This window comes from Nilaparvata lugens, chromosome 7 (genome assembly GCF_014356525.2).
Source record: "Nilaparvata lugens isolate BPH chromosome 7, ASM1435652v1, whole genome shotgun sequence".
Classification (NCBI taxonomy): domain Eukaryota; kingdom Metazoa; phylum Arthropoda; class Insecta; order Hemiptera; family Delphacidae; genus Nilaparvata; species Nilaparvata lugens.
In genome coordinates this window covers 35,587,014-35,600,777 of record NC_052510.1, presented here as the reverse complement: position 1 = coordinate 35,600,777, position 13,764 = coordinate 35,587,014, and the positions used below count along the sequence as shown (strand labels likewise).

The 13,764-nt window shown below is 35.7% G+C and overlaps 1 protein-coding gene across 3 annotated transcripts in view; it reads right to left on the bottom strand.

The window, feature by feature from the left end:
• Positions 1 to 10,676, bottom strand: part of LOC111051291 (leucine-rich repeat protein 1) — an 81,897-nt gene extending 71,221 nt beyond the window's left edge. For all 3 annotated transcript variants that reach the window (XM_039432634.1, XM_039432632.1, XM_039432633.1), the window contains exons 1-3: positions 10,213 to 10,676; positions 5,912 to 6,211; positions 3,375 to 3,608 (exon numbers count right to left, since the gene is read on the bottom strand). In XM_039432634.1, the coding sequence (XP_039288568.1) occupies positions 3,375 to 3,608; positions 5,912 to 6,211; positions 10,213 to 10,383 (705 nt within the window). In that variant the 5' untranslated portion in view covers positions 10,384 to 10,676. The remainder of the gene's footprint in view (positions 1 to 3,374; positions 3,609 to 5,911; positions 6,212 to 10,212) is intronic.
• Positions 10,677 to 13,764: the final 3,088 nt, after the last annotated feature.

The following is a 13,764-nucleotide window of genomic DNA, read 5'->3' as shown; positions in this document are numbered from 1 at the left end:
CAGTGGTTCAACTAGTAGGTTTCAGTACACAATATATTGGTGCATAAACTCCTCTTCGTACATCTGTTTGACATCTTTGTTCAATGATAAGCGTTTTTCCAAAGCTAAATATTTTTTCATAGTACTGCTGCGATTGTCGCCAGGCTTGACAGGTTGATTTTTGAATGGAAGCGCTACTTTGTAGCCACCTGAATCAGTATGAGTGGTGGTTTCAATATACACTATACAATATACAGTTTCAGTATACAATTTTTCACAGAATATCTTAGATGGATCTTCATTACCTCACTTAATGTTTGTAGGAATAAGTCAGTTCCAATTAACAGATCAATAGGTTTTGATTTATAGAATTCATTGTCAGCCAGTTTGAGGTTGAAAAACTGCATGCATAAGTTAGGATTCAAGTTTTTGATAGGCTGATTACAAGTGATTTGGGACAGGGCTAGAGCTTTAGTCTCAAGTCTAACATGCATGCGGTTGAATAAGTCAAGAGATACAAATTTTAACTTCATTATTATTGCATTGAGTTACAGTTGAGCCTATTCCAACTAGGCCGACTTTTCTGGGACTAGGTTTGAGATGCAATCTATTAAATACATTTTTTGTAATAGCAGTAATTTGAGACGCGCTGTCAATAACGGCGCGCACACAATGTGGTTGGTTGAAGCTGTCGAATACCACCACGATAGAAGTACCTAATAAGCAAGTTGTGTTTGTATCTAAACTTGATGCGTTACAAGCAGCAGGTCTGTTTCCCCAGGAGCATGACACCGAAACTGGCGAACAAAGTGTCCGTGGAGACTGGTTGGGTATCGAGCCTTATGGCGCTTATTAGTGGACAGACGCTGGGTATCCCAAAAAACTGAAAATGATCCCTATGCGCATGCGCCGCCAGAGTGACAAGGCCAAATAGTTATCATTTTCTCACTCCCACTCCAGTTCTTGGACTTGAATGTTTGGTATCCAGTATTGTTTCGATTCGTATCCTCTGTTGACCCACTCACACATTTAGAAAAAGTGTGCGCAAAGTAAGAAATCTTATAGTAAATCTGAATCCTACCTCCAACCCCCATTTTAAAATAATTACTTACCCGATCATCCATGATAAATAGAACCAACAGTTTGTGAATTGAATTTGTGAATCTGTAAAATTAAATAAATCTTTTTTTCTCAACTCATTTGTGAATGGTGATGTATATTTTGTATCATCCTGATAGTCAGAGCGAGTTTCTCTTTTTTAATACATTTATTCAGTTGAGTGTTTTTTCCGGTAATATCCACTTCTATAAGTGATAGAAGCTCATCAAAGGACGGTTTTTACATCCTAAAAAGAATTCTATCAGCGCACAGATCATCGAAGAGCGTATAGTATAGGCCTTTGGTGAGTCTTATTGACAGCATGGGATGGTTTCGAAAATGTCGAATTCTCTTACCTATCTTTTTCAATAGAAGTTTTAGGAGAGAACATTCCAAAGTTGTCAACCCCATCACTGACGACACTGACTGGCTTATAACTGGCAAGTAATGCTTTTTAATACAAATAATGTCAAACGTAATGTGGCCTTTTCGTAGAATTGATATTGTGCGACCAATCTTAACGGGATTATTATTCCTAGTCAAAACTCAAATAGGGTGATCGACGCAACTGTAAAAAATCGTCCCAAGCCCATTTCGCAGGCAATGGAATAGGGGTAGTTGGACTTTCTACTCTTTTGTCAGTGCTCCTACGGTTCACAGAGCTGACAATATTTACACAATGATCTTACAAGAATTACAATATGCATGTTTCTACGTAGTTTGGAGTAATTCTGAGGTATTCATTGTTCCATAAGAGATAACATAAAAGTAAAATATTTACATTCAAAACTATTCTCGAGTTTAATATTGACAAAATTACCAGCAGTATAAATAATTATTCCAATAAAAGATCTTATTCAAAAATCCAAAATAGTGGTTATCTTTCAGAAACACAATTTAAATCAGTGTCAAGAAAATCTGCAATACGTATCAAAAACTAGATTTGTATATTATATAACCTCCAATGTGTTGCAAAGAGAACGAACGAGAAAGAGACACTCGCGCGGGAGCGAGAACAATGACAGAGACTGAGCATCCGTCCTCATTAGCCGTGGAACACTTTGTCTCCGAGGCTCTGCCGCTCACGGCTAATAGGGTCCCTACAGTAAGTTGAAAGTAGATTATTTGTTTATTAAAATTCAAAATTTAATTTCTAACGAGATATTTTTCTTACATGTAGTTATTTTTTGGAATTGCAACTTGCTTGTTGAATTTAAATTATTACTATGTGATCCGTGGTCTAGTGGATAGAGTGCTTGCATAGCAGCTTAGAGATCTCCAGTTCAAACTACTCGCTCATCGCCAAAACGTTTTTTAACAGGTCACTCCCGTGTTATCGGATAAGCACGTTAAACTGTCGGTCCCGGCTGAAGTATGACAGTCGTAAGGCCCATTGACGGCTTAAATGATATATTCAGGCGAGTTCGAACTTCCGTCAGGAACTCCCCACAAATAAAAGCCATGCGAATATTATTATTATTATATTATTACTATATAACTTCAATTTTCAACTGTTTTTTTTAGTTACTTATTGTTTGCTCATTATTTATCAACATCCTTATTTGAAGAGTTTGACAAATTTACGACAGAACTTGAGTTGGTGGCCTAGGCCCGACTTGAAATTAAACACTGGTGTGCCTTTTTCATGTCTCCTAGCTGTAGAATGAATGCTCCGCCCGCTGTACGCGTGTCTTGGTTAGGCAAATTACAAAACCAAGTCAACCAACTACCAATTATGACATCAGTTGATACTCAAATTTTGGCAAATGGATGTTTAAGCTTTCAGAAAATTGAATACAAATTATGGTTCAACAACTTAATCTAGTATCTCACATTTGCTTAAGCTAATTTCTGATAGTAATGATAATTATTATTATAACCTAATCGTTTCCAATTGATTGATGCCTTGCCAGCTTTCCAATCGTTGGCCTATTGATTGATGCCTTGCCAGCTTGCCAATCGTTGGCCTATTGATTGATGCCTTGCCAGCTTGCCAATCGTTGGCCTATTGATTGATGCCTTGCCAGCTTGCCAATCGTTGGCCTATTGATTGATGCCTTGCCAGCTTGCCAATCGTTGACCTATTGATTGATGCCTTGCCAGCCATGATTAAGAAAAAAATTATAGCACTAAATTTTGTGATATTTACTTGTACAAGAGAGAAGACTTTAAATAAAATATCAAAATCGATTAATAATAGAAAATGGTACACTACAATATGTAAGAAAATTGGAGTGAAACATTTCATGGAATATTAAGATTATATTCTATACTTGTTTGAATGAGCATGTGCATACCTGATTATTTGTCAGATCAAGCAACTGTAGCGAGCTTTGAATCATGTCAAAACTGACCCAATTCCAATTCTGTGCAGTCCCAAGTCTATTGTCAGCCAAATAGAGTTCCTTGAGATTCATGAATCCCAATTGTTTCGGAAGATTAGTGATCTGATTGTTGGATATATTCAGAACTTTTAAAACCCTCAAACTATATATCCTCGAATCAATAGTTTTCAATCGAACATTGTTAATCTGCAAACAAATTAATTGACAATAGTAAGTTTAATCCAAGTCAGAAATTGGGGATAACAGGATTTCTTGGATTAGCAGAGGTCCAACATGTTGATCTCGGAGAAAGGTACATCTTGATATTAAAAAATGTACATAACAATATTACATGAATTGTGTGAATCAAAACAGAGAAAAGTCAAAAATGAAAAATTGGTGAGTGACATTATCTGGCCAGTGCAGAGCCACCCTCAATCGTGCAGAATGCACATGGATAAGCAATATTGTGATTCTGATCCCTGAACCCCGGCTCAGAACCCCCCCCCCTCCCGTTTCATCACAGGCGTCACAGGCGTAATGTGATCAATTACGTGTGGTGGGGGGGGGTTAATAAATAAGGTCATTATATCAATTTTGTACGATCAGCCTCCACCCCAAAACCCAGCAGTCGGTACTTGGCTCGATTCTGCTAGAGAAGAGTCTGGAAAAAGGTCTCCCGAAGTCATGTAAGCTACGTGCTTCTTTATAGTCTTAGTACAAGAATAGTTAACATCAATGAGTAAAACATGCAACAAAAAGAATAAATCATCTCAAATAGCACTATTACCATGCATATTCTAGAATATTTACATCATTGGTAATATTAGGTTACTGTTTTACTTTACAGATGACTGACGTATTATGATACATAAATAAAAATATACTGTACTGTACATGTAAATATTGTGCTATTATAACTAAATATTAACTACAATCAGCTAGCAAATAAGCTTTATCTTATGCTAGTCGAGCCAAAATGAATAGACCATACAATCATGTACAGGTTGTGGCATCATAATTTCCTTTTTTCAAAGCTTAATAAAACGCATTGTGAGGGTCAAAAAAGCTTTATTCTATTTTCAGAATGTAAGTTTGTATTTAAAGTTTTGTTTCTTGTAGTTTTGAAGAGTATATCATGGAGGTGACGTCCCCCACTCTGATTACACTTAGGGCCGGTTTCCGAGACTAAAGTCCTAGACTTTAAACAGGTGGAGTCAGAAAATTAGTTTTCCAAAACCGGCCCTTAGAGTACCTATTTCTAGTACTTGACATCACCCTTTCAAGCATTGCAGGCGTAATTTTAGCAATTTCCACCTGTAGGCCTATGTTGTTTTTAAAATCTATGAGGGTTTTCGGGCGGTTCACATAGACACGAGATTTAAAAAAAAATACATGCGAGAAATCAGGAGATTGAACCGGTCATTGCAAATCGCCTCTAATTGAGATAAGGCATTCTGGGAAGAGTTCCTTCAAAACAGCCTTTTTGAATATAAAATCAATTTTGTATGGAAAGAAATGAAGATCTTCGTGGAGAATCTTCCTCACAAAACGATCGGAAAGTCCAAGTGCAGTCGCATATTTGTGTGCTGAACTCCTTGGATTTGTAAAATTCAAGCTCTCACTGTCTCGATGTTTTCACGTGATCTAATGAGCTGTGGAACTTTACATCTTCGTTTTGTTGAGTATTTCTCATTACTGTCATATTCTGTATATTGTACAAAACAATATATTGTTACTATAGTCTTTATTATGATATGCTTATGAATTTTATGTTATATTTTAGAAGTACTGTATTTACTGTTGTGCTGTGCAATATACATCAATTTTGTAAAGTGTTAAAGAGAATAAATTTGGTTTGATTTGATTTTGTACTGACAGTTTTTCTAAACGTAATAACCCAAGGAACAAATAATTTCCAGTCTGGAACAAGGGCCAACGGGGCTGAATTAAACAGAAAGGCGTACTGTACTGCAACCACTGAGCAGCCACTAGAAAAGCCACTCCAGGCCTCAACGGCGAACGCACACTCCTCGCTGTTCCAACGCATGATGGCGACTGAACTGTGAACCAACAAAACTTAAAGACCACCCCTCTCGAGAGTGACTCCTAGCACTCAGCTATGTCATGAAGTAACTGAATAGTGTGCAATTCAAAAAAAGGAAATTATGATGCCCCACCCTTTATTTAAATTTCGCATTTTGCAGTGTTGCACATTATTATTCCATATTTAACGTTATATTAAGATCAAGCAATAATGTGTTCATGCATTTATGTATATTTCACTGCATTTTATTTATTTATTTATAAGAGCAAACAATACAATAGTCGGAACAGAAAAGAGAAGTTTTGTCTACTTGATTGTAATTTTATGGCAAATAAATTCAACTTGTGTTGAAATGACGTGTTTTTCAATCAAGTCAGACATAGGTTGGGAGATATGTGTTACAGTGGGACGTCATGCAAACTAAAATAATATTATATAATATAAAGTGAAAAGAACAATATACCTGGAGAGTAGTGAGGGTGATGGGGTATCGACTAGATGGTAACTCGGAAACTTTGGTAATGACTAGTTTCGTTTTTACTTGCCCTGGCGGCAATCTACGATCAGATGTGGAATTAAGCTTGGGTAATTTACTCTCGGAAGAGTCTTTCTTTACCAACAAACTGGCAAAAGTCTTAAGAAAACATTTCAGTTGAAGAGGATCAGCCTTGATTGATAGATCAACCTCAGGTAACTTCAGTCTTATAGTTGCTTTTCCTTCATTGATGAATCGCGAGAAGATAGTTTCCACATTATTGAAAATCTGAAATGCAATAACTCAATGATAATTTTTTAAATTACGCTTGAGCACCTAAATTTGTATCTTGATGTGCAATTCCTTAGCGACGACTCTAGCCGCACGTTTCTAGTGAAGCAGCTCCAGTCACTCGATAGTCTGCTAGAGCGGCTGGAGCACATAACCTATACATTTATCAGATCAATTCATGAGATTTTCTGTTGTGTAAGCGTCATGGTGGCAAATGAATTAGAAGTGTTGGATGTATTGCTTTTACAAAAAAAGAGAAGGTATTGTTGGCAACTGAAAATATTTCTAACTTCAACTACAAACAGTTGGAGCTTCAAGCCATCGCGGCTGTAACGACGCAGCTCGAGCCACATCACCAGAGAAGCGCGGCTATAATCTTAGTCGTCGCTAAGGTATAACACTTTCAAGGAGAATAAAAAAATGATGGTTGAATTATCCGCTTGCTATGATACTACATTTTTCAAATGTATACTGTAAATGTGACGAGTACTGTAATTTATTCACTTTCTGGAAAACAATTCAACAATACGACATGTTATAATGTGAACATTACAACATCAATCCCGTAAGTCATAGCCACCTCTAATACAAGGCCCCGGCATACGATATTGCAACGTCGCAGTGTAGGCCTAGAATCTAATATATGATTTGTGAAGAAGATCAGCTGGTATTTTTTTTAATCTTTTTCACCAATAATGAATTATTAGATTCTAGGCCTACACTGCGACGTTGCAATATCGTAGGCCGGGGCCTTGTATTAGAGGCGACTATGCATAAGTGCAAAAGAGCTTCCTTTTCGCAATGGATTTTCAAAACATAGCTATAATGAGGACTTTATGCAATGACTTGAACATTATGCAATGGGCTATCGACCAATCACAATGCAGGACAACTTTGTTTTGTGTCAAAAACTTTTGAAATCAGCTGATCGGATCAATAACATAATCTATTGTGATCTAACCTATAAATTAGTAGTAATACCAGAATCTGATTCAAATCTATTTCAATGTTTTAATCTATTCTTATATTATAATAATTATATCTCAATATCTATAAAATTTGAAAAGAAAAAAATTAGTTTTCATCATGTGTTCTGAAGTGAAAGAAGTCAGCTGTTAAGAGTATTATGCAATCACTGATTGTCAAAACTGTGTTGATTAATTTCTAACCTGACAAGTCAGAAATTTGATAACGTACTGTACTTTGTTTGAGTGGTCGTAGATAAAATAGTGTATACAACAGTTTTAAATGGTAAATCTTTGTAAATCTGCCACCAGTGATGAACTGAGGAATACGTACTACACTGCATACCTAAAGGTGCGTACAGATATACCAACCTCCAACACGCTTCGCGCACGCTCTGCACTCACTCCGCAATCGCTCCACGCACGATCCGCACTCGCTCCGATCATGAACGTTACGGGAGATGTTAGCTCTTCTCGCGTTCCACTCTTGATCCCCGGTCGATCATCAATCGATCTGCTCGAGTAACGTTCGATTGCGGAGCAGAGCGAAAGTCTGTACGCATCTTTAGACTTAAGAAAATATATCACCAGGAACTTGCTGATGCCAAAAAGTCCAAAAGTCTTGGAAAGAATAATTAGTCAAGCCACAAACCCCTGTAAGGCTAAACCCCTGTAATATTATAAATCAGTCTAAAAAGAAACAGTCTACTCTGCCAAAAAATAATAGTCCAGATGATTTGAACAATTTTTTTGTTCACTCTGTTACACAGATTGTTGGTGCTTTTACAGAAACTACATCATGTGCGGTGGACAGATTACCATTACAAAAAATGGAAAAGAGTGTCATCTATAGACTTGATAAGAATTGTAAATGGCTACAAAAACTCGAGAAGCCCTGTCATCTATAGCTTGTCTGCCTTTCTTATGAAGGCAGTTATTTCTTCAATAGCCTCACCACTCAGCAGACTAATCAACAGCTGTCTGGAACAAGGTGTCTTTCCTGATCTACTGAAGATTTCAAGAACAATCTTCTAAAAGGGTGATACTGAAGATTTGTCAAACTACCGACCTATATCTCTGTTTCCGATGTTTGCAAAGATTATGGAGTATGTGATGCTCTTTCAGCTTTCGGCTAATTTTGAGGAGAATTCACTCTTCACGGAGGATCAGTTTGGTTTTCGCTGTGGGAGGTCTACTACGGGTGCTGTCCAACGCCTGGTGGAATCCATTCTTGATGCGATGGAGAAGAAACACTCAACTGCCATGACTCTGTGACCTCACAAAGCATTCGATTGCGTGTCTCATGAGATTTTGCTGGGGAAGCGCGTGAGATATGGGATTGGAGGAGTGGTCATGAATACAATGGAGGAGTACCTTCTACGGTGTAGGCAGATTGTAACAGTAAACGGTGCCAAATCACAGGAGCTTCAGGTCAAGAATGTAGTGCCACAGGGATCAATCCTTGGCCGTTTGCTGTTCCTCATCTCCATAAATGACCTTAGTATGGATGGAAAAGCCCTGCTGTTTGCTGACGACACAACTCTCATTGCAGAGGATGAGAATCCTACTCAAGATTGGCTAAGCTGCACACTTGCTATCCAATGCGCGCATTAAAAATTTTCAATAAACTTCCATTGCAGGTGAGAGAGTTGGAAGAAAAAGTGTTCAAAAAAGTGCTCCGAGAGAAACTGATTAACCTCCCTCTCTATTCCTTGAATGAGGAGAAGATTGTAAACTTTGTCAGTCTCTTTGATTGGCCGTATTGAGATAACTGTAAATATTTCAACTTTTGTGTTTTATAAATCGACAATGTCTATCCAGTATATACACTGATCACAGACGGAAGAGAAATTGAATTGAATGGTCTTTAAAGCACTCGTGAGATGTTTGAGACACGCGTTTGCTCACTACACTCGCTCACTTGTGTCTTAACTCTACATCTAGCTCGTGCTTTAAAACCTCTATTATAAAACTGTTGTATAACTACTAATATGCTATTAAATATTAGGTTGCTACAGATACAGACATGTCAATTTTAATGGTGACAAGCAGATAGCCCGTGCTCCACAAGGAGCTGTTTCAAGCACAAATAGATTGAATTCAATATAACTAAATATTTTATAGGCCTAGTGCTAATATTGAAAGTAGGCCTAATAGCAACTGAAATAATTTACAATGGAGAAACGATTTGATTAGGTTTTAATCGTACGTAAAATCTGCATCACAAATTGAATAAGTTAGATTTAATTATTAAAATTATAATTATCCTATCCGATCAACAAAAATGTGAATATGGCTTTAACCATCGTTGGTAAACTTTATGCAAACATGATGATGGATGATGCGTCCCGTTTTTCGTATCCCCAACCATAAGCCGCCTATTTCTTTCTTTTTTGTACCTTATACAGCCTAGTATAGATATAGATGAAAAAATAAATGATTAAACCGTTGAACACACTATTAGCAGAAGTCTAGCCAATTAGCTCCCGCTGTTATCTCAGTTATTATTGAAGATATATCTCGATTTCTTAAATGTAATTTTATATATGACCACTCTAAAGCAAAGTAGGCTATGACAAACTGGAAGCATGAATAAAAAACTTGCCAAAAAAATGTTGTATCATATATTTCTGTAAAACAGGCCTGTGTCACCTTATCTTCCACTCATTTATTGAAAACTCATAATTGTTGATGAAATTATATAAAATATTATTTTTAAAAGCCACTGTTCATAAATAAATTATATTTAGCTTAAAAACATTATAATTAATAAGCTGATAAATAGGCTTCGAGAAAAGTTAACAATCACTATAGTATACCTAATAAGGATAATACTACTACTACTCATTGACTCTACGGCCCTTGAAGAGCCTTGGCCTCCTCCACAAGCCTTTTCCATGAATCTCTGTCCTGTGCTTGCTGTCTCAAACTGTTTACGCCCAAGGATAGAATAAGAATAATAAAGATAGCCTAAATTAGCCTAGGTAGCTTACTAAAAACGACCTTCTTATGTAACAAATATATGTTATTTACCTTATATGTTGTCCCTGAAACATTTTCAGCAGTTTGATGCAGGAGAACAGCAGTGTTGGGGATGTTTCCCATCGAAACAATTCTTAATGTGGATTTTCTGCCCCTGCGTGAAAGCAATGATAGCGTTGGCAGCAGCCGGTTATTAACTTCTACAACACATAATAATTTCATCTTTTTCCTGAAGATGAAACTATTGAAAACCGGAATATTTAGGTTATTGGTTGATGACTTCGGTTGAGTGCTATTGTAGTTGAATACACACTCAACTATGATATTGTAAACAAACGGTCTGTAACAATTCACTTTTTACCAAATTATGATCAATTGACATCATAATCACAAAAATGAAACATCTAGATAGCAATTATCTACTTGGACATTGAAAAATAATTTATTTGTATGAAAATTACACAATACTGGATAAGCGAATAAGCGAGGGAAACAGATCTAGGAACGTTCCGATACTTTCGATACTTACTGGTATCGATACTTTGCTTTCGATACCGGTGGTATCGGTATCGGTATCGGTATCAAATGATTCGATACTTTACTGGTATCGATACGCAAGTTGGAGTATCGAAACGGTAACGAATGGCGAAATGGGTAAAAAATTAGATCACTTCAATTAATTACATAATCATAAATAAATTGTTATATAAATTTTAGAAGATTATAAGGATTAATATAGATGAAAATTATAGTTCTGAATTATAGCCCAGTGTAGCAGTTACCAGACATTATGACATCACTAATAACAAACAGTACATAACTGACTCAAGCTCAGTCAATATTGGTTCAAAAATTATCAATTTGATCTACTATTAAGACCACATTTATAATTCTTGAACAAATATTCCTACAATTTGAAATCAAATTGATAATTTTTGAACCAATATTGACCGAGCTTGAGTCATTTACACATCTTTAGGGACGTTCCAGTTCCGATACCACCATTCTAATTTCAATACTTGGTATCGAAAGGAGGGTATCGTTATTAGTAAAGTATCGAAAGAAACGTATTGATACCCTTATTGACCAAGCTGGAGTCATTTTCCCATCTTGCCAGAGGGTCTTCTTTGTTTCGACAGACTATTGAGACTATACTTGATAGATTGCAGTTTTGCAGTTAGTAGATAAGTATTTTAGTTGGTAATTCCGATACTTAATGCTCACTCCATGCTTGTGGTATCGGTATCGATACTTTTCTTTCGATACTCGTGGTATCGATACTTTTCTTTCGATACTTTACTAATATCGATACTCTCCTTTCGATACCGATTCGATACCAAGTATCGAAAGAATGGCGGTATCGGAACGTCCCTAAACAGATCAACAGAACCTCAAAAAAAACAACAAATAAATTTGTTTTGGAACTTGCATGCATGCCACTGCAGCGAGTCGCCTAAGAAACGCGAATTTCACTAGCAGACTTTGGTGTCGGAAACAGTGATAAGACAGAGCTACCAACTAAACCTGGTAACCGCTACTGTAGCGGATGGATAGCGGTTCTTGTTAGCTGTTACCTTTTTATCACTTCCTATTCCTACTTAACCGCGAATTTTTATTTTCAATCACGAGTTTCATACATTGCGAATTATATTAATTTACTAGGAATAAATTTGTTTGATGGATGAATTACGAGACTAAAATTTTGATAAAATGCAATAAACCTGTCATCAAGCAATAAAGTATGCTGTTACGACCATGCTGAAATGAACAAAAAATATGATTTGACTGACAAAATTTATCTTTTGATAATTATTGAGATTTTTCAAATGCCAGGTTCGATTATTATTTTTCATCAAGCTACAAAACTTAGCCTACCTACTTCATCAAATAAAAGTGAATGATGGTGACTAATTCCTAGATAAATAATATCCTTCCTTATTTATCCAGCATATTGTTGAATTGAAAATTAGAAAGATCTAAGCAAGTAAATAAATAACATTACATTTTAAAAATAATAATTGCAATATGGAAACAAAGTTACCGTATATATTCACTTCTCCTTATATGGCCATCAAAATTGATAGAATCAATGAAAATTCTTAAGTAATTTATTGAAATGTTTGATTATAATATTGATTAATTTTTCAATTACAGTAACTTAATTAATTGAAAATGGCAAAGAAAAATAGTCGATTCATGTCCTGGTAAATTGATGAAACATTTTGAAAGCTATATAGGTAACTAACTACTTACTTGCAATGAGAATTTTTATTTCATTCCGTTTTCAGTAATATTATGAGGATTTTTTTTCATGAATATTACTGCCAAGCAGTGCTAGATTTAAACCGGTGCACAGCACAACAGAGCTGAGCAATATTAGTACCTACCTAGGCATATATTCAGCAGTTTAATTTCATCCCAGTTAATACATTTAAGAGAATTTAAATCCTATTCTAATCCTGTATGTTATGTTTGCTGTCTTTCAACTAAAACTGAAACATGAAAATGAATCGTCATCATGATATAAAATACTATTGACCTAATGCTGATGATTTTTATTTAAACATGACACAGGAAAAATTCCGTTTGAATAGTAATCAAAATTGATACAAATGGGCCAATTTTATTAGATAAAGAAAAAATTTTCCCGGGGGAAGACTACAGTATACTCCCTTCCCCATGGGAGGCATTCCATACCCTCCCGGAGCATAGCTCCGGTACTTTCTTGTGTCAAGTATCAAATAATTAACTATGCTTTTTTAGATTTCTATTTAAAAAAATATTATGCACATAATTATATAGCCTACCTGTATGGGCCTACAATATAGAATGCAGTTATTATACAAGATATTGTATCTTATCGCTCAAAACGATGAAAGATTCAAGGCTGCTACCGTACTCCTTTAAACCAATGACCGCACTTGAACTGGCTCTGCTTAATAATCGAACCCCACCTTGGAATAATATTATATCATATCCATCAAAAATATTGATATATTATATCCTTTCCATATCCACATCATCATTATTTCACATACTGTACCCGCTCTTTCGAGGAACACGTTCAGTAAAAAACTTCCACAAAAAATAGGAAAACAGACTATCATAAAAATTTTTAATTCTTAATAACGTATAAATCATTTGCGCTCTTTATTTATTGTTTAAAAAATATATTTTAGTTTTTTATATCGACATCTTCTATAAAATTATTGAATAAAATCTCAATGCCCATTGCAACTTCAAATTCAAAATAATTAATCACAGTTATATCTATGCAATTGTAAATAAGACAAAAAACTCACGTCCCTTAAAATAAGAGTGCCGTCTCTGGTGGATGTGCTGCCACATTTCCACTTGTTCGTCAAGTAAATTCAAGGGCTCATTTTCGAGCTCGGGATTTAGCTAAGTTCTAGACTTTAAACAGCTGGAGCCAGAAAATTGGCTTTCCGAAAAAGGGCGTATTCGTAGTTTTTATGGTAATCTTCATTTTCTCATTTCTATAATTATTGGAGACGTTTATTGCCTTGACGAAATGATAAATTTCTAAATAATTCAAAATAGGTAGCTGAAACTTTACACTATTTTCTCTTTATTTTATTTTGT